This window comes from Ahaetulla prasina, chromosome 1 (genome assembly GCF_028640845.1).
Source record: "Ahaetulla prasina isolate Xishuangbanna chromosome 1, ASM2864084v1, whole genome shotgun sequence".
In the NCBI taxonomy this organism is placed as follows: Eukaryota; Metazoa; Chordata; class Lepidosauria; order Squamata; family Colubridae; genus Ahaetulla; species Ahaetulla prasina.
In genome coordinates this window covers 60,956,896-60,973,216 of record NC_080539.1, presented here as the reverse complement: position 1 = coordinate 60,973,216, position 16,321 = coordinate 60,956,896, and the positions used below count along the sequence as shown (strand labels likewise).

Genomic DNA, 16,321 nt, shown 5'->3' with positions numbered 1-16,321 from the left:
AAAAGTGTCCAGCTGCTTGGAAGAGGTCAATCAGACATGGATTTTTGAGAGAAATTTATCCCAGGGGTCAAAGAGAGATACTTATCACAGCATGGAAACATTATCATTAATGGGGATTTAAGTAAACCATGTGAAATTCAAAAGGGTATGAGACAAGGATGCCCTTTATCTCCTAGTTGTTTACATTAGTGCTGGAAAATTTGAATAGAGATATCAGAGAGGATGAAAAGGTAATGGGCATAGAAACCAAAGACGTTTATATCCTAAGCTATTGAGATAAATATAAATCAAGATTCTCTTTGAAGGTGTTAAGTTCGGGCAATGAAGAGGCAGGAGACGATACAAGTGACAACAGCTCTTTAGTTTATTGTGATCCCAGCAAAAACCAACAGGCAAACCCCCCTCTTTAAATACTAATTTGGCTGAGGCATCAGCCAATCAGCAACGTGCATTTTCCCGCCCAAATTTCCCTCCTGAAATTCAAATACATTACACTCCTCCCCTCCCAGAACACATTTTACCATATTTACATAATTTTTGCATAACCTTTGCATGTTATTTCTCCACGTAGTCACGCAGGTAGACAGGGCGTCTCCTAACTCTTTCTGACCTGCGCAATTCATTCCCTGGGAGTGAGTCGAGCTGGTCGGAGGGACTGTTTGTTCCTCCCAGCTCCTCCTCTGGGCCCTCCGGCCCTGGATTATTTGCAGAGTCGTCCCTGCTGTCCTCTGGAGGAACCGGTTGGCGTCGCTGGACTTCTTCAGACTCAGCTAAGTCCTCCGATCGCCTCGGGGTTGAGCTAGCTGTTGGTTCAAATATTTGGTAGTCAGGGTCTGGCTGTTTGGTTTCTGGATCGTTTTGTATTCTTTTTCGTAATTGATCTATGTGGCGTCTCCACACTCTGCCATCCCCCATGTCCACTAAGTATGACTTTGGGCCCGTCACTCCTACAATTGTTCCCCTTAGCCACGCTGGGCCCTCACTATAGTTATGTGCCCATACCGGGTCACCTGTTGTCATTGTTCTGGTTTTTCCCTTCGTGCTTTGGTACCCATCAGGGGAGTATGTTGGGTTTAACCGATCTAGGGGGCACCGGAGTCTTCTACCCATTAATAACTCCGATGGGCTGCGGCCGGTGGTCACACAGGGAGTTCTATGTTGGACTGCCAGGAAGGTATCAATTTTGGATTGCCAATCTCCTGGGCTAATTCTAGATAGCGCTTCCTTGGCACTGCGTACAAAACGTTCTGCAAGTCTGTTCGTCGCTGGGTGGAAAGATGCTGAGAGGACATGTCGGATGCCCTCTCCTGCCAAGTACCCCTCAAACTGGGTGGCCGTGAATTGTGGGCCGTTATCGGACACCAGAGTGTCGGGCAACCCGTGTGTCACAAATAGATGCCTCAAGACTGTGATTACAGCTTCCGCTGTTGTGGTTTTCATGAGTAAAATTTCTAACCACTTCGAGTAGGCATCAACCACAATTAAGAAGGTCTGCCCATGGAACGGCCCGGCAAAATCTATGTGGATCCTGGACAAAGGACCCTGGGGTTTCTCCCATTCCCTGATGGGGGCTGTTGGGGGTAGTGGCCTTGATTCCTGACAAGCTTGGCATTTCCCTACCCGGTCGCTAATGTCTTTATCCATTTGTGGCCACCACACATAACTTCTCGCTAGGCTTTTCATCCTCACAATCCCTGGGTGGCCCACGTGCAATAGCTCCAACACATGCCCTCGTAATTTCTCCGGAATAACCACTCTATCCCCCCATAACAGACAACCCCCTTGTACCGACAGTTCCGAACGCTTCTTTGTAAACTCTTTGAAACGATCCCCGGTGCAGCGGGCCATCCCCTCTGCACCCAACCGATCACAGTTCTTACAATAATATCTTTGTAAGATGCCCTAGTCACTTCTGTGGATGTGACTGGGCCAGAGTCCAAAGAGTCAATTAACAAGACAGGCGTCCCTGGGGTCGGGTCTTCAATAGTTTCTGGCAACGGGCATCTACTTAAAGCGTCCGCATGTCCCAAATCCTTGCCCGGGCGGTGAGACAGTTGGTACGAATATGCTGCCAGGAAAATAGTCCAACGGGTCAGCCTGGGTGATAATGCAACCGGTGTTGGACAGTCCCCTGCCAAGAGTCCCAATAAAGGTCTGTGGTCTGTGACTATTTCAAATTGCCGCCCAAACAGATACTTGTGGAATTTTTTAACCTCAGAGACTATAGCAAGGGCCTCCCGGTCTAGTTGGCTATAGTTCCTTTCCGCTGCGGACATCGTGCGGGAAAAATATGCGATAGGGGCTTCTGAACCGTTCGGTAACCTGTGGCTGAGGACAGCCCCTACCCCGTAGGGTGATGCATCACAAACTAGTACTAGTGGCAACATCCCATTGTACTGAATTAAAAGGCTATTGCTGGACAGAAGATTCTTAACGCCTTCAAATGCCTTAGCCTCAACCCTGCCCCACGTCCAAACAGATTTTTTCGCTAGCAGTTTATGTAGCGGTTCGGCTACCGTTGCCTTATTTTTTAAAAATACCGCATAGAAGTTTACAAGCCCCAAAAATGCTTGTAATTCTGTTTTGTTTTTTGGGGGTGGGGCCTTTCTAATGGCTCGCACTTTGCTCTCAGTTGGGTGGATGCCTTCCTTATCTATCCGGTAACCCAAGAATTCTACAGATTCAACTCCTATCTGACATTTGTTGAGTTTAATCTTAAAGCCCCGCAGACCTGAAAATGCCCAAAACCTTCCGCAATTTGACCCCTAATTCTTCCAAGTTTTCTGCTGATACCAGTACATCGTCGAAATATGGAACTACTCCCGGTAGACCTTGTAGGAGCCGTTCCATTAGGTTTTGGAATAACCCGGGAGCTACACTAACTCGGAACTGAAGTCGAGTGCATTTAAAAGCGCCCCGGTGTGTGACAATCGTCTGTGCTTCGGCCGTTTCATTGTCAACTGGTAGTTGTTGGTAGGCTTGAGCCAGGTCTAGTTTGGCAAAAATCTGTCCCTGTCCTAACGAGTGCAACAAATGTTGGACTATGGGGACGGGGTAAGCACTCTTCTGCAATGCCTTGTTAAGCATTGCCTTATAGTCAGCACAAATCCGGACCGATCCGTCCGGTTTGACTGGGGTCACTATTGGTGTCTCCCATTTTGCATGTTTGACGGGGACTAGTATTCCCTGGTTTACTAGTTTGTCTAATTCCCTGTCTATCTTGGGTTTGAGAGCGAACGGAACTCTCCTAGCTTTTAATCTAATGGGAGCTACCTGGGGGTCTAAATTGAATGAGATGGGGGTCCCACATACTTGCCCAGGCTGTCTTGAAAAACGTCCTCAAATTCCTTCAACAATTCGTCCTTCAGTTTGACTCCATTGCTGTGTATCCCGGTTATGCCCATTCCTAGGGCTCGAAACCAGTCCAGTCCCAGTAAGCTGGGCAGGCTTCCATCAATGATGGTGATCGGCAGGGTTTTCTTGAATTGTCCATATCTTACTCTGACCATTGTGGCTCCTTTAACAGGGATCCAGTTTCCCTGGTAGTCTTGCACTCTCAGCTTTTGGGGTTGCAGCTGTCATTTTGCGACTTTTGGCAGGTCCCGTGCGATCGTGTCCCAGGACATAATCATGATTGATGAGCCGGTATCCACCTCCATTTTACACTGCACTCCTTCGATGTTGGTCTTAGTGAATATTTTCTTTTCTAGTCGTGTCGATGCGTGGCCCACTCGCACAGTGGTGTGATTCGACTTCGCGCCTTTTTTGAACTGGCCAATCCCTGGCCGCTTCGCGGAACCGGCGCCCTGTTGATTGGCCAGTTTGAATTTTTGGCAGGAAGGTTGGGAGGCTCAGCAGGCCTGAGCTATATGTCCTTTCTTTTCACACCGCCGACAAATTGCGTCCTTGAACCTGCAATTCTGTCGTTGGTGTTGGCCTCCGCAACTTACGCACTCGTCACGGTCGCCTCTTTCCGGCCTCCCGGTGTGGTAAACCTCTTCCTCTTCTTCATCTTCCCATTCTGCCTGGATCTCTTCGCTGTGGACCTGCGTTGCTTTTGCTGAGGGACTTTGTGCGTTCGGCTTGTGTAAGGTTTCCGCCGCTTTGGTGGACATCTCGTGTGCCCTGGCCTCATCCAGGGCTATCGCCAGGGTTAGGTTACTTTTCAACAGCAGCCGCCTCTGTAGTCGGATGTCCCTGACCCCACAAATAAGTTGTTCTAATAAAGTGTCCTCCAAGTCTCTATACTCACAGTGGGTTGCGGCTTTCCTTAATGCGGCCATGTACACGCTTATCGATTCGCCCTCCCGCTGAACTCTTTGCCTTAATTTGAACCATTGCACAAACTTCGACGGCACCGGCGCGTAGTGTGCTCCTAGCGTCGTCTGTAGCACTGTCCATGGCACCGACTCTACAGGCGTTGGTTCCGACAGCGATTTGGCGGTATTGAAGACTTCTGGCCCACAGTGGCTCAGGAAGTAAGCGCGCTTCCGATTATCCAATACTCCTTGCAGTTCGTTAGCTTCGAGGAAACACTCGAAACGAGCCATGTACGACCCCCATTTCTCCTTGGCTGGGTCGAATGGCGCTGGCGGTGTATAGCTAGACATCGCTATGTATCCGCTCTGGATGACTGGCTGGGTTTGAAACTAAGTTGCTCCTTCAGCTCTTTTCCTAGTCTCACTGCCTTCAAAATCCCATCCTCGTCGCCAATGTTAAGTTCGGGCAATGAAGAGGCAGGAGACAATACAAGTGACAACAGCTCTTTAGTTTATTGTGATCCCAGCAAAAACCAACAGGCAAAAACCCCTCTTTAAATAGTAATTTGGCTGAGACATCAGCCAATCAGCAACGTGCATTTTCCCGCCCAAATTTCCCTCCTGAAATTCAAATACATTACAGAAGGTACTTCTTGAATGACCTCTCAGGAAGCTTTTTTCAGAAAAGAAACAACGGTGAGCCCAGATTGGTGGAATTATGGTCAAATAATAACTTTCATTCAAGGTGAATCTAATCTTAAATTTAAAGAAGAGTTGGAGTCATAAGGATGTGTCTATCATTGGTTAACATATTCAGGTAGTTCTCTGCTTATAACCACAACTGAACTCAGAAATTTCATTCCTAAGCAAGACAGTTATTAAGTGAGTTTTGTCCCATTTTACAACCTTTCTTGCCACAGAAGTTAAGTGAATTTGGCTTCCCCATGGACTTGGCTTGTCACAAAGTTACAAAAGGTGATCATGTGACTCTGGGACACTTCAACCATCATAAGTATAATTGTCATGACTCAACTTCCAGATAACTCTACCTGGATGACTGAGAATCTTTGTTGATATATCGTACAATAACTTTAATTGCTAGGAAATGCTAGGAAAATAATGCTTAGGATCATCCAATGCAAATTGGAACTCTACATGGGGAAAAAAAGAAATCTCAGATGTTCAAGCTAGAATCCCAGAACATCTCATTGTCCTCATGAGAAGCCATAGTATGGACAGAATTAAGCGAAACAGATTGGCTCCAGGTTGGCAAAGGAGTACAACAAGGCTGCATTTTCCCCTTATTTATTCATTTTATATGCTGAATATATATTAAGGAAAACTGGATTGGAAAAAGATGAAAAACTGAAGGGAGAAACATCGATAACCTGCTCTATGCTGATGACACTACCCTGATGGTTGAAAATGCAAAGGCTCTGCAAACTGCAAATCTGCAAAGTTGAAGAAGAAAGTGAAAAAATGAAAGTAAAATTGAACATAACAAAGCCAAACTAATGATAACAGCTAGAACAACCAGCTTCAGAATTGGCAATGAAGGTATCAAAGTGCTGGATATCTTCTTTGGATGGAAACTAATCAAGGAGAGACCCAACCTATAACAGGAGAAAGGAGAAATTTCCTGACAGAATAATTAATCAGTGGAACAGCTTTCTTCTAGAAGTTGTGGATGCTCCAATACTGGAGGTTTTTAAGAAGAGGTTAGACAACCATTTGTCTGAAATGGTATAGGGTTTCCTGCTTGAGCAGGGGATTGATCTAGGAGACCTCCAAGAAACCTTTCAAATCTGTTATTCTGTTATACTGCACACCAGAACAAACAAGAACAGTTTTTTCCCAAAGGCCATCACTCTGCTAAACAAATAATTCTCTCAACACTGTCAAACTATTTACTAAATCTGCACTACTATTAATCTTCTCATAGTTCCCATCACCAATCTCTTTCCACTTATGACTGTATGACTGTAACTTTGTTGCTGGCAATCCTTATGATTTATATTGATATATTGACCATCATTTGTGTTGTAAATGTTGTACCTTGATGAATGTATCTTTTCTTTTATGTACACTGAGAGCATATGCACCAAGACAAATTCCTTGTGTGTCCAATCACACTTGGCCAATAAAAAATTCTATTCTATTCTATTCTATTCTATTCTATTCTATTCTATTCTATTCTATTCTATTCTATTCTATTCTATTCTATTCTCCCATTTAGGATTAACCATCAGCAATACGGGAACAAGGAGTCAAGAAATACACCACAGACTAGCACTTAGTAAAATACCCATGAAAGCTTTGGAAAAGATATTCAAATGCTATAAGTATACCCAAAAGATCAGAATTATACTAACCATGGTATTCCCTGTGACACTCTATAAAAGTGCAACTTGGATTTGAAAAAGCAGGATAGGGAGTCTATTGATGCTTTTGAACTCTGATGTTAAAGAAGACTCCTCAGAGAACCATGGGTAGATTAAGAAAACAAGACGAAGCTCTGCAAATGCTTTCTAGTATTTTCCCACTATGGTAGCAATAGACTGAACTCCAGGTATCACAATCATGTTTATGCTTTTGATAATCAGGTGTCAATATCAGAGCCCAAAAGTTTACACTAATTATTAAAGTCAGAAAAAATATTTAAAGTCCTAATGCAGCAATGATACTGACCCTAGGCTTTATTGAAACCTCCAAAGCATTCACTGTTTATCTATTGCATGCTTAGATTAGGCAAAAGTTTTAAAAAATGGCTAATGTATAAATTCTCATCCTGTACGTTTCAAAGAGTTGTTTTGCTTGTTAGTAAATGCTATGGAGAGATTAGAGTAATGCAAAGCACTCAAGCAACCACATCGTTTGAAAGGCTTGTGCAGCTACTTCCAAGGTTATCTCTGGCTGTCTGCACATTTATATGCATAAACCCTTTATTTTCCTGTAAATGAAGCAGAATGTTTGTCGATGTATGCACATACCCAGACATCTACAGGGCCAGGAACAGCCTTTGAGGCAGCTATGTGAGACAATTCCCTTAATATGTCAAGAAGAGGTACTTTATCCGTAATAAAACATTTTATAAAGTGTCCCTTTCAAAGGTCTGTACAAACCCATATAATATGTTCTATTTCCTCGGATTAGAAATGCAAAACAATTTAAAATAAAGGTAAAAATAAAAATAAATAATGGTAAATTACCTCAGGTGGCTTTCTCCCTAGAAGCAAATATGTAGCCATTACTTCATCATATTTTTGGTTTACTAAGGAGTCATGAATTTCATCTCTTGCAAAACCCATAGTGACCATTATATCTAGGGGAAAAAAACAGAATTTATTTTTGATAAGACTATCTGAAATATTTAGGCTAACATAAGGGCATTTTCTAATGTACTGTTTTTGTCCAAACAAGTAATAATTCTGGGAATATCTCAGAACTAATTATATATAATTTTCTATTTTATTTAAAATATTGGTACTTTACATTTAGTTGTCCAGCAACATGTTTCAGAACTTCACAGATCACAAATATTTTCAAAAAATATCTAATCAATCAGCCAATTCATAATTTCTCCCATGTTTTATGAAATGTTATTGCCAAACCTAAATCTTCATAGAAATAAGAACTATAAAAGATAGAAAAGAAAACGAAAGGATATTGATGATGATTTAGTGTCCTCTGTATGATGGATCCTAGCTGCAAAAGCCAATTTACATTTCTTTTTTAGCACAAAGTATAGCTGAACACAGAAGTATTTCTCCCCTGAATTACCATTCAAGATCATATTTCAAATATGTCTTTGCCATAATAAAAAAGGAAAATGCAAATCATGTTTTCTATGAAAAGTGAGTGGAGAATGAAGAATTTGGAGTAAAAATGGTATTCTGGAGACTCGAGCAAGACATATGAATTAGCTCTAATCACATCTGATATATAATTAGATAGCACAGAAATATTGCAGGTAATACTTGGAGAACTTAAACAGCAATAAATAGTTAGATTAAAACTGTTACCTATTCGTTTAGTGTCATTAAAATCTGGTTCAGGTTCAGTGTATGGCTTTAATTCTTCTTCTTCATGACCGACATTCATCCACCGGTCCTTCATAATTTGCTTGAAAATAAATAAAATTGAAAAATGGAATTACCATACATTGAATTATTTCATATTATTTAAATATATAGTTTTAAAGTAGCATTAAAATGATTAATTCTATAATCTTACTTAAAAACATAAAGGCATTATCTTTGACAATTGTTCAAAAGAGAAAATCACTCTTTAGGTCTAAAAGTGATGTCAGCTACCATGTTTCCTTGAAAATAAGACCCTGTCTTATATTTTTTTGAACCCTGAAATAAGCCCTTGGCCTTATTGCCATGAGTTCAAAAGCCCAATTGGGCTTATTATCAGGGGATGTCTTATTTTGGGGGAAACAGGGTGCTGCCGGTGGGACTCCGTCTCCTCCCTGATCTCTGGACCTTTAAACGCGAGCTCAAGACTTTCTTTTTTCATCAAGCGGGGCTGGCCTGATTGATTTTAATATGGGGGGTTTTAGTGGGTTTTTTAATAGGGTTTTAGCTTCTGAAAAATTTTAGCTAATATTTTAAGTATACAGCAGTCTAATCAGATTTTTAAACTTGTTATAGTGTTTTAATTTGTTTAGGATTTTTGTTGTTTTATTGGCTGTACACCGCCCTGAGTCTTCGAAGAAGGGCAGTATAAAAATATGAATAAATAAATAAATAAATATAATAAGTACAGACAAAACTCTGAGCAAAAGATGAACTTCAGTGATGGAGGGATACTTTCCAGCCAAAAAAGTCTTGGGATTAATTATTAACTTCTTCAGTGGGCAGGAAAGGATCCTATACTGAAACTTAGAAAGCGACCGTATGATAGTATGGATTATACTAAACTAAACAGGCCTATCTATGGAGATTCTTAGTCACCCAGGTCATGGTTGTACCAAAGGTGCTTTTTCAAGAGGCAACTGTAGTTTCTTTGGTTTTCTTTGAAGAAGTTTCGCTCCTCATCCAAGAAGCTCCTTCAATTCTGATTGAATGGAAGGATTTGCATTCCTTGCAATGAGGTGCTGTGATCTTCAGCACGCTTTCTGAGAGTCACTGAGGTCCTTTTGTCATTAGCACTCTTTCTGAGAGTCGTTGAGGTCTTCAATGACTCTCAGAAAGAGTGCTAACGACCAGAGCACCCATTGCAAGGAATATAAATCTTTCCATTCCCCACCATTCAGAAGCTTTTTGGATGAGAAGTAAAATATCTTCAAGGAAAAACAAAGAAAGTGTAGTTGCCTCTTGAAAAAGCACCTTTGGGGAAAACAGGCCCATTGTTTTACTTAAAATTAGTCAGCTTTTAAATTTCCTAATTAACTAGCAAAAAATATAATTGCAACCCACTGCTTGTTTAGGCTATTCTGAACTGAAAATAGTTTTTAATTGTAAAAGAAATATTAACAATGCATTGATAGACCAAGAATAAAGTTTCTTAAAATTCCAAAATTATATTGAAAAATTAGAAAACTTCAAGATATTAAGCAATAGCTTAATTTGTTTTGAAAATAGGTAATTTATCCTGGAAAAGGCAATATTTTGATTGATGAAAGGATGAAGCAATATGTACTACTTTGGTAGAGATTTGTGATATTTTACAATGGTATTTTGTATTTGATAATTAGAAATAAATAATCCTCTCTTGCACCTGTATTCTAGTAACTCATATGAGAGCCATGCTGTCTCTGATACAAGGGTAACCTATGACTACTAGACATTATTTTCCTTAATAAAAGTAATATTGTTTGTTGTTTACTTTAAGTTTTTTTTAGTTGCCTAAAAAATTCACTAACATATCCAAAACATTTTATTGTGAGTCAAAGAAATTATTAACTATATGAAGAATAGTTATATTAGAAGTATTTAATTAATGCAAACTGTAATTATGTTTAATTAAATCCAATTTAATTACTGTGCTGATTCCATCCATGTTTTGGAGTACAACCTCCCCAATGTTATTTAAAGGTCAGGCATGGCTTTTGGGCCAAAAGACATTTAGGTTAGGGTCTCAGGAAGAATTACAGGACCAGTTTTAAATCCTCCTGGTGTTTAATTCATTCCACTGACTTGGGTTAATAATGAAGAAAATATTGAGAGAACTTACTTCTAAGCTCCCTCTCTTAATTGGATTCAACACAAGTAGTTTTTTCAGTAGATTTTCACAGTCTGTGGACATATAGAATGGTATGCGGTACTTTCCACGCAATACTCGTTCTCGCAATTCCTTTTGAAAGCCAAACAAAGAAAATAAATCAAATACTAAGGCAAAAATTCAAAAACCAGACTTTAGTAATTTCAGATATTATTTCTACCTTTAAGTTCTGACCATCAAAAGGCAAGGATCCACTGACAAGAGTGTAAAGAATGACTCCAAGACTCCAAACATCTACTTCTGGGCCATCATATTTCTTTCCTTGAAAGAGTTCTGGGGCAGCATACGGAGGGCTTCCACAAAAAGTGTCCAGTTTGTTGCCTACAGTAAATTCATTGCTAAAACCAAAATCTGCAATTTTAATGTTCATGTCTCCATCAAGAAGAAGGTTTTCTGCCTATAAAGGGGGGAAAATTTAAACGTAACTATGTTTAAAATGTTTTTTATACCATCAATAGTAGAACAACTATTTAGAATGTCAAATGTCTGTACTTCAAATAACAAATTCAATTATGTGCTGTTTGTCCTCTTTTCTGGTATTTCTAAGCTGCCAACTTGATTGCAACCTTATATCAAACTGACATCAGTGAGATTTGTGAAAAATTAATAGCCTTTCCTTTTTCAAAAATTATTATTGTGCATTGTAGAGAAATAGCAATAGCACTTAGACTTATATACAGTTTCATAGTACTTTACAGCACTCTCTAAGCCATGGGTCTGAATCTTCTTTTAAAGATTTATACCATGTACGAACTGTTAGTTCCAAAGGTTTGCTTCTTCTAACTATTAAAAATATGCACTCTTCTAATGTGATATTTTCTAAATTAATTATTTCAATTATTCAATTAGTGCATGATACTTATTAGATTGCTTTTTTGCTTAAAAATTAAGAATATAGGTAGTCCTTGACTTTCTAAAGTTTGTTTGGTGAGTGTTTGAAGTTACAATGGCACTGGAAAAAGTTACTTTTGACCATTTTTCACACTTACAATTATTGCAGTATTCCCATGATCAAACTTCAAATCCTGGCAACTGATTCACATTTATGATAGTTGCGGTGTCCTGGGGTCATAAGGTCATATTTTGTGACCTTCTTACAAGCAAAGTCAATGGGGAAACCAGATTCACTTAACTACCATGTTACTTTCCACACACGTTCTAAATCAGGGGTCTCCAACCTTGGTCCCTTTAAGACTTGTGGACTTCAACTCCCAGAGTTCCTCAGTCAGCTTTGCTGGCTGAGGGACTCTGGGAGTTGAAGTCCGCAAGTCTTAAAAGGACCAAGGTTGGAGACCCCTGTTTTAAATAATGACCTAAAGAAGCAATAGGCATGAGAAAGACCTTTAATTAAAAGAAGCTATTCCAGTGACAGTGAAAGAGGAACTTGGGAGGCATAAAAATTAATATAACAAAAGTACACATGGAAAAACTAGATACAGGTTGGGGCCCATAATTAGAAAGTGCATGAAAAACTTACTATAAGCAAGAAAAAGACATTATAAAACCATTACATAATAAATACAGAAAAAAAGCATTTCCTTAAAGTCAACATTAAATCTGTAACATATAACATATGCTTTTCTCAACAGAAGCATATATTCAAATAATAAGTATTTTTTTTTCAGAGATGTAAGATGAAGATGAAGACCATTTGGAAAACCTAAATCAAGCTCTAAAATGTTGTTCACTAATTTATTTTGTTCTATAAAAGTTTCAATTCTTGAAGAGAAAAATTAACATACCTTGAGATCACGATGAACAATGCACTTTTGATGACAGTACTGCACAGCAGACACAATCTGAAATATCATTGTCTTTATTAGTAAAATAACACATAAGGACAATCCTAACAATAATTGTATCTGTATAGTTGTAAGGCATTCAAATTAATCTGCATTAGTAACTTCATACAATGCTTGCAATATGTTTATACATATTGTCATATAATGTCAACTGTGATAGGAGGCTGGTAGGAAAAATAAAAATGGCTTATTATTCAATTAATGGCTACATTCAGTGATCAACTTTTGCAATTGTGGCTTTCTAAATATTGGATTGCTTTATCAAATCACAATTAACATTAACCTTAGAGCTGGCTTGGACAACACAGAAGCTGCAGGTCAGTACAATGATTCCTCATCGAGATACCCATCATGGTTAACGAGTTCTAGGCAGAGAAGAGGTTTTAGTCAGTGGCTTTTTATATCATAATGATTCAGATTCAACTATTTTAGCTCTTGCTAGTTCCCATGTTTTGGAATGCATTACTTTAACCAGAATTATTATGTCTTATTAGTTTTTGAAATTCAAATCCTGTCAATTAATATATTTTCTATATTAAAACTGTAATTTTAATATTTCAATCATTATGCTAATACTTTAATGCAGTTAAACTACAGTGGGGCTGAAACCTCTTCTTTGCTCTAGACTCAAGCATAAGAATGTAATGAATTACCACTGAAGAAGGAAAATGATCTTTTTGTACAACTGTAGCTTCCCTAAAGGAGGCGACATGATACACTGAAAACTAGACAAGCATAATTTGTACAGTACTTTAAGCAAATATTTCAACCAATCTCAAAGTCAGGCCAAAGAAGCAAGAGATTTCCCAAAAACTCTCAAGGCCAAAAATACATTCCTCCCATTCAAGTGTTATTATTATTTATTGTTATCCACATAAATACATCTACATCCGCATCCACATACATCCTTGTCTGGCACTTAACGTCATCCATATTATGTGATAGTCATACATACATTTACCAAATCACTATGAACTATGTTAAAATGTTGATTAGGAAAGGCATACTGAGAGCCAACTGCAGGAAGCTGCCAAAGATTCACTGACCCCTAGAAGTCATTCCTGACTTGATTTTTCCTGTGCCAAACTGGCTGCTTGAGAAAGTCCTCATTCTGCTGACATGTCTAATGTATTGCTACTCAGGGGCTTCCTTTTATAAAACATTTGATTTTATTGCATTTTTGAGGATGAATCATTTAATCACACATTCTCTGAAGATTGAGGTTGGAAGGAGCAGGAATTTAGTAGTGGGTACAAAATTGAGAAAGAGTCAATGGCAATAATACATTAACAGTGGATCTACCACCCAAGAGGGTTAGGAGTAAGGTTCAGATGTTGGGTGGAGACAGGAGGGTAGAAAAAGGAGTTGATACCATAGCATGTAAGCATGCAAACAAACATGGCTTGACCACTTTTTGTTTCTACTTCTTTTATAAATATAATTTCTTAAATTATAATTATTCATTTTCAAAGGTTTTCAAGATTCACAGCATAGTAGAAAATGGTACAATTTTTTAAAGAGATAAATTAATTTCTTGTTTATTAGATATTTTTGAAACCTGCAACACATCAATATTTACTTTAAAGATAAGCTGATTCAAAAGTTTTTTCGTAAAAAAAATAAAATAAAATTAGTTTTACCACCTGAAATTCCATTTGGGAACTAAGAACCAAGCTTATTTTTATTTGAACGTATGTATGTTTTTATTTATTTCATACCTGCCTAAATTTTGCACGGGCCTCTTTCTCTTTCATTCTTCCATGTGCAACCAAGTAGTCAAATACTTCTCCTAAAATAAATTTAACATTATCACATGTATAATATGACTGAAAAATGTATTCTGTACTTAAGTTTTACAAATAATTAAATTATCTTTAAAACGTAATACTTTTTTCATTTTAGATTGAATCCTAGAGAGAACCATGTGTCTGCTTCCTATAACAAAATAAAATTTGTATTCAGATTATATTTTAATATCTTATTTAAGGGAAAAGGTAAGGATAGTATTCTTCCCCCTCATAAACTAAACATCTGTAGGAATAAAGTTTTTTGTGAAAAGTCTGATATCAGAGGAGGCCTCAGTTAAAGCCTGAAATGGGATTCATTACATCATCTATTGAAAATTAGGTTGTAGCTCAGCTTGTGTTTCTAAGAGACACAAAGCATAAAGCAGCTTCCATCAACAATATCCCCCCAAAATAGTAACTTCCAGCTAACCCTAAAGCTAATTTACAGCTCAACTATGGTTCTCATGATGTGGAATAAGTTCAAAAAAAAAATTTCACAATTCTCCATCCTCACTTTCTAACATCTGCATCACCTATTCCACACATTAGAAGTAGAACAGAATATTAACTTACCTCCACTAGCATATTCCATTATTAAATATAATGTTTTCTCTGTTTCAATAACTTCAAATAGTTTAACTGTAAGATAAAAATGGTAATAAATTGCCTAATCATAAGCAACCAAGAATATTTTAAAACAAAGCTAAATACTTCATTTCCAAATTGAGGTATCTTATCTATATCACATATATGAAGAAATGCATGCTGAAATCAGTTTGGTTCTACAGATGTGGTTCTTAAAATCAAAACCATTCACTATTCTGCTAGAACTAAATTGGATTAGAATGGTGCCTGCTTTGATTCCTCTGAAGAAGACAAGAGTTTCCCAAAGGAGGCAGCAGAACCAAAAGGACAACGCCCTGGAATATATTACCAAAATGACTATGGTGATGCAAGAGTTTAGGTTGACAAGATTTTAGCATCCAGAAAACCTGCTTATTCTGATGAAAGCAGGAGTTGGAGGTCCGTATTCTTTATGCAACAATGTGTATACCTTGTATGAAACAAGCCCTCTGGTCAATTCAGAAACAATAACTTGTCTCTTGAACAATATTGTTCTACCCCTCACCAGCCAGAAGAATTGTCATCACATAGTAGGTTTTTAAAGATGGGAGAAACTAAACCAGAAAGGGAAAGATACACACTTTCATTATGAAGTGGTACCAATGTTCACTAAAATAAATCTTTAAAGTCTATTTGATAAAACTATTATCACATTTTCATAAATTAATAATAAATAATAGCATATAGTGCTTATAAAGATTTATAGCGTATTGCATGCATTATTTCATTGTAATCCTTGTAGCAATCCCAGAAGGTGAATATAGGAATGTATTATCTTTGCCATGTATTTATGGCTGGGTGGGGAAGACTGTATCTGAGAAAATGGCTTCCTGAAGTTGCTAGTGAATTCACAGCAGCAAAATTTGAACCAGGAATTCCTGATACACAGCTTAATGTATTATTTTAACTACTATGCTAATCAGCCCAGAATTACAATTCTGATTATAGACGTTTTCACAATGAGAATTTGAATTACAGTAGTGTAATCAGTTTTTTTTCAGTGCTAAACAGAGAGAAACTTTCAAGGCCAAAAGGAACAGAACATAGACTAGGGCCAAGCTTTTACACTTTATCTGTTTCTAAATTGGTATGCTGGATATTAAGACTTTGCCAATTACATTGGCAAGAAAACATTCTTGAAGGCAAAAGGCTGGGACAAGCAAGCATTTGAATCAAATACATATAACAAAAACGCCTGTTTTGTTTTTTTAAAAAACAGGGCTTCTTTCAAGGAAATAATTTAGTCTTTACTATGTAATGACACAAAAGATTAATTATTTAAGGGAATTCCAAAACTGGATTTTTAGACTATGATTCTGCCATGGCAAAGCTGGAAAGCCAATTAGAAAATTCACTGCCTGTGCAGAAATCAATGAAACAATCTGCATCCTTACTACTGTATTCTTACAACTAAGTAGCTATTTTCCAGAATTATTATGCTTGCTTTATTTAGGAAAGCATGAATTCTTTAAAAACCAAAAGCAATATTTATTAAAAATCTAGAAATTGTGTATAATGATGTTCACAAAACTAAGTATTAACTATTTTTTTCAGACATTTTCCAAAATTCAAATACAATTTATAAAAAATAAATTGAATGTAGAAATTTTTTTTAAGATTC

At 37.9% G+C, this 16,321-nt stretch overlaps 2 protein-coding genes across 5 annotated transcripts in view; both read right to left on the bottom strand.

Annotated features, from left to right (window-relative positions):
- The window catches only part of MARK1 (microtubule affinity regulating kinase 1), a 71,080-nt gene that overhangs the window by 19,511 nt on the left and 35,248 nt on the right, over nucleotides 1-16,321 (bottom strand). For all 4 annotated transcript variants that reach the window (XM_058165448.1, XM_058165449.1, XM_058165446.1 and 1 more), the window contains exons 5-11: nucleotides 14,650-14,715; nucleotides 14,008-14,078; nucleotides 12,230-12,286; nucleotides 10,648-10,884; nucleotides 10,440-10,559; nucleotides 8,282-8,381; nucleotides 7,469-7,581 (exon numbers count right to left, since the gene is read on the bottom strand). In XM_058165448.1, the coding sequence (XP_058021431.1) occupies nucleotides 7,469-7,581; nucleotides 8,282-8,381; nucleotides 10,440-10,559; nucleotides 10,648-10,884; nucleotides 12,230-12,286; nucleotides 14,008-14,078; nucleotides 14,650-14,715 (764 nt within the window). The remainder of the gene's footprint in view (nucleotides 1-7,468; nucleotides 7,582-8,281; nucleotides 8,382-10,439; nucleotides 10,560-10,647; nucleotides 10,885-12,229; nucleotides 12,287-14,007; nucleotides 14,079-14,649; nucleotides 14,716-16,321) is intronic.
- LOC131189321 (uncharacterized) lies at nucleotides 611-7,459 on the bottom strand. The gene is made up of 2 exons (XM_058165451.1): nucleotides 3,313-7,459; nucleotides 611-803 (listed from the first exon to the last, which is right to left on the bottom strand). The coding sequence occupies exon 1, from the start codon at nucleotides 4,608-4,610 to the stop codon at nucleotides 3,852-3,854; it is 759 nt and encodes a 252-aa protein (XP_058021434.1). The 5' UTR covers nucleotides 4,611-7,459; the 3' UTR covers nucleotides 611-803; nucleotides 3,313-3,851.